Source organism: Ctenopharyngodon idella, chromosome 7 (assembly GCF_019924925.1).
Source record: "Ctenopharyngodon idella isolate HZGC_01 chromosome 7, HZGC01, whole genome shotgun sequence".
Lineage (NCBI taxonomy): Eukaryota > Metazoa > Chordata > Actinopteri > Cypriniformes > Xenocyprididae > Ctenopharyngodon > Ctenopharyngodon idella.
Window position 1 is genome coordinate 18123752 of NC_067226.1, and position 4827 is coordinate 18128578.

Sequence of the window (4827 nt, forward strand, 5' to 3'; positions counted from 1 at the left end):
GGTTCTGTTAAGATTATTCTTTGATTTAAATGTTGGAGACCGAAAATATATTTCATTAGCACATTTCTACATTATCCCTACTTACCCATCTTAGCCCATAAACTAGGTCAGAATGAGTCATACAACCCACTCTCACTCTCTCTACATACCCCCCTCCCCATTTTCCTCTCTCTATCCTCTCCTTAGCTCTGCTAGACAGTACAGAACCGCCCACAGCTCTCTTTCTCATGTTTGAAGTATATCATACTCCTCTGACTAAATAGATGATTTTCCACAGGAGATTTGACCAACAGCCAACAGTAAACCACAAACTGCCCCTCTGGGAAGTTTGTCGTCAGTCTTCTAATTCTTCAGCATCTTTATGGGCAAACTGTTACATCCATGTGAATCATCACATGGACACATCAAACTATCAGACATCTTCACAGAAATAAAGGCTTCCTTCCTTCACTGTGCAGACCACTAAACGCAGCATAATTGTGTTTTCCATCATCCATCTCTCCATATACATTTAATCTATTTTGGTTTATATGATCTTTCTAAAAGGCCACATCTCAGCACAGTGGCAGATGGAGATTTCCATAAAGAGTGGTGTTGTGGGTAACTGAGAGGTCTCTTGAATAAGGATCATTAGACCCTTGGGTTTCTGGTAACAAATCTAGCATGTCGGTCCTCAAGAACATAGAAGTCACAGACTTTGCATGCACTGCAAACCTCATAAGAACAAAATAAAGATGCTCTGGCAACAGTTTATCTGAAAACATACCCTTTAGAGTGCTTCCATACTTGCCAAATTTACTAAAGAAACAGCATTTTTGAATGAGTAAGCAACTTATACTTCACTAACGAGAACACAAACCCTTATTATACATTTTTTGTGGCATAAATTAAAAGCAGAATGTAGAAGTTGACCATACTGACACTGATTACAATTTGGCCATGGCTACATGACGATGCTGATATTGTCAGAATTTTATATTGTCAACTTGATAGCCTTTTAGAAGCAGAAACATGAGCAAACCTGCTGTCAAACTGGGGGTGGGGCAACATTAAGGCCTTAACTGATTGACTAAAACACTAACAATAACTAGAAACTGCATTTTTGTGACAGCTCATATACATTCACATCATCAGACACAACAACACTAGTGGAAATAACAAAGTGAACTGCACATTAGTAGCTTGCATGACTTATTCATGTGTGACTGTGCATGTTGGGAACTGTCCTGCTTACATTCATTTTGCAACTATAAATGAGGATGTGTACAACAAAAAAATGTTGTCTCGCAAAGACTAAGAAGGAAGCACACTTCATAATATTCGCAATGAAATCTGAGAATAGGTACCAAATAGAGGTCCATCCACTGGCCTCATCACTGTGCCGAGGCAAGCGCAGCACCCTCTGGCATTGCTCTTATACCATTTGACATTTCAGTAAAATTTCACAAGCCTCATCATGGAGATTGTGGAGGTCATCACCCATTTCTCGTTTAATACTTCAGAACATTGGTAAATCTGAACAGCCTACAGTATGCAGGCTTTTATTTATACTTCATGTTACACAACATCACAGTGTTTGTTTGGGCATTATCCATATTTGCAGTGGCTCTGTTTAGAGTGGTGATGTTCAGATTTAGTATAGTAAAAACGTTTTATTTTATTATTTATTTTTATTATAAAAAAGAACTTTAAATTAAAATGATCAATTAATGCTCTGCATGTATATACTATAAAATATACACTACAGTTTTTCGTTCTCCTATGCTGTTTACGTTCAGTGCTTTCAGGTTCTATGTCAGAACGCTGACTCAGTATGGAGAATGACACAGAAGAGAAGATATTGTTAAATAAAGTCATTATTTTTGTTTTGTTTTTTCGCACAAAAAGTATTCTCGTCGCTTTAGAAAATTAAGGTTGAACCACTGCAGTCACATGGACTATTTTAATGATGTCTTTAGTTTCTGGACCTTAAAAGTGATGATTATATTGCTGTCTATGGACGAGTCATATACCTTTCGAATTTCATCAAAAATATCTTAATTTGTGTTCTGAAGATGAACGAAGGTCTTTCAGGTGTGGAACAACATGAGGGTAAGTAATTAATGACAGAATTTTCCTTTTTGGGTGAACTAACCCTTTAAGTTCTGTATCGATTACAAAGTATTGCTACTGACCTATATAAAACCCTAAATGGTTTAGCACCTGTGTATTTAACCGATCTTCTATCACACTACAATCCATCACGCTCTTTAAAGTCACAAAACTCTGGGCTTCTGGTTGTGCCTAGGATATATAAATCCACTAAAGGAGGTATAGCATTTTCACATTTGGCTCCTTAACTCTCGAACAACAAACTTTGTCAGGCTGCCACGGACACACCCTTCAACGAAAACTCAAGATCTTTGCAATTTATCATCGCTAAGGTCTTCAGATTAGACTGACAACATATGATGTTGATCTGGTTAAATCTCTACGAGAAGTTAATCACAGTGTGAAACATGTCATTTCCTGTTGCCTGCAGGTGGAGCTATGCCTGTAACTGAATATTGGCATGTAGATGTCTTCAGGCCAGAGGACTCTAATAAAACATGTGAAGTTTGGGGCACATCGGACATTGTATGCCCGAGTTACAACAACTTCCTGTTTTGTGGCGAAACATTGAATTTTGTCAGGCCGCCACGGACACACGTGAAAACGTCTCAGGTTACGGATGTAACCCTGGTTTCCTGAGTAGGGAACGAGACGCTGCGTATAACGCATTGGGAACCTTCTGCGTGTTTGCGTCATTGAAGCACTCATGTATCTAACCAATCGCGTAGCGAGACGTCAGAGGCGGGTGATGTCACGGACCAGGAAACTATAAAGCATACCCGGACGCAGAGATCGCTAGCTTCTGGGATAAGTCTGAAGCAAGCACTCGCAAGTATGCTGGGGGTACGGCAGGAGACGCAGCGTCTCGTTCTCTACTCAGGGAACCAGGGTTACATCCGTAACCTGAGACGTTCCCTTTCGTGGGAACTGTCGACGCTGCGTATAACGCATTGGGAACGCAATCCCAGCTGTGCCGTAACTTCAAGTACTTGCCAATGTTAGCTTGACAATACAGAAGACCCCGGAGTGGAGCCGACATCCAGGTTGTAAAACCTAATAAATGTGTGCTGGCATGACCATCCAGCTGCATCACATATATCATCAATGGAAATTCCAGACATCAAAGCTTTTGATGCCGCCATACCCCTAGTAGTATGGGCACGGACATTCAGTGGGGAAGGCTGTCCGGCCGCTTCGTATGCAAGTGAGATGGCCTCGACCACCCACTTGCTCATCCTCTGCTTCGATGCTGGGCCCCCTTTCTTAGGGGACCCATAACAGACAAACAGTTGATCTGATTTTCGCCACAGGGCAGCTCTGTGGACGTACGCATCTAAAGCCCTCACTGGGCAGAGCAGATTCAGCTTTTCCTGATCCGAATTCCCAAAGGGAGGAGGGTAAAAGGCCTGGAGCACAATAGGGCCTGGGACATTGGTGGGGACCTTCGGCACATAGCCAGGTCTAGCATGAAGGAATGCCTTCACCATTCCTGGGGCAAATTCCAGGTAAGATGGAGCAACTGAAAGTGCTTGTAAATCTCCTGTCCTTTTCAGGGAAGTGATAGCGAGTAGGAAAATAGTTTTTAGAGTGAGGAATTTTTCTGGAACCTCCTCTAATGGTTCGAAGGGAGCCTCGGCTAACCCTTGCAGTACCACGGCCAAGTCCCAGGCCGGAACCCTTGTGCGCACTGGAGGCCTCAACCTCAGTGTACCACGGAGGAAGCGTGTGACGAGGGGGTCTCGTCCAACCGAGGAATCCCCCTCAAGAGGAGCATGATAGGCTGAGATAGCCGCAACATAGACTTTTAAGGTAGAAGGGGATAAGCCTTCTGAGAATTTTTCTTGAAGGAATCTTAGCACAAAGCTTATGGAAGAGTGGACAGGGTCCGTATCATTTTGTCTACACCAAGTAGAGAATAAATTCCATTTATAGGAATATAGCTTCCTCGTGGAGGGAGCTCTGGAGTTAAGGATGGTCTCCACAACCTCAGTTGGGAGACCAGCATCTATGAACCTGGCCCCCTCAGAGGCCAGGCCCATAGCTTCCACAGTTCTGGGCGAGGATGTATTATCGTGCCGCCCGCTTGCGACAGGAGATCCTGTCTGAGGGGAAGCTCCATTGGGGAGCCGTCTAGTAGGGACACTAAGTCCGAGAACCATATCCTGGTTGGCCAGAACGGGGCTACCAGTATCAGGCTGGCCCCCTCCTGGCGTACTTTCTCCAGAACCCCCGGGAGCAGAGCGAACGGGGGAAATGCGTACAGACGTAGCCTCGGCCACGTCTGTACCATGGCATCCAGACCCAAAGGTGCTGGATGTGTTAGGGAGTACCAGAGTGGACACTGGGTTGACTCTCCCGATGCAAATAGGTCGACTTCTGCTTGACCGAAATTTCTCCATATGAGGTCCACCACTTCCGGGTGGAGCTTCCACTCCCCGGGCCTTGGCCCCTGTCTCGACAGGGCGTCTGCTCCCACATTTTGATACCCTGGGATGTAAGCTGCCTTTAGCGAGAGCAGCTTCCCTAGGGACCACAGACCGCAGACCCCCCTGATGGTTTATGTATGAGACCACCGACATGTTGTCCGTGCGGACCAACACATGGTGGTCTCTCAGGTCTGGGAGGAAGTGTTTCAGTGCTAGAAATACCGCCATCATCTCCAGCCGATTTATGTGCCAGGAGAGCTGATGGTCCTCCCATAGACCCTGAGCTGAGCGACCACTCATGATCGCCCCC

At 44.7% G+C, this 4827-nt stretch overlaps 1 protein-coding gene across 1 annotated transcript; it reads right to left on the reverse strand.

Moving 5' to 3' along the window:
- Nucleotides 1-3000: 3000 nt before the first annotated feature.
- LOC127516053 (uncharacterized) lies at nucleotides 3001-4573 on the reverse strand. The gene has a single exon (XM_051900334.1). It carries the CDS (start codon nucleotides 4488-4490, stop codon nucleotides 3090-3092), a length of 1401 nt encoding a protein of 466 aa, XP_051756294.1. The 5' UTR covers nucleotides 4491-4573; the 3' UTR covers nucleotides 3001-3089.
- Nucleotides 4574-4827: the final 254 nt, after the last annotated feature.

Bases quoted from the DNA above. Each gene is read 5' to 3' on its own strand.
- LOC127516053 (XM_051900334.1), bottom strand. From the start codon at position 4,490: ATGGAGAAATTTCGGTCAAGCAGAAGTCGACCTATTTGCATCGGGAGA.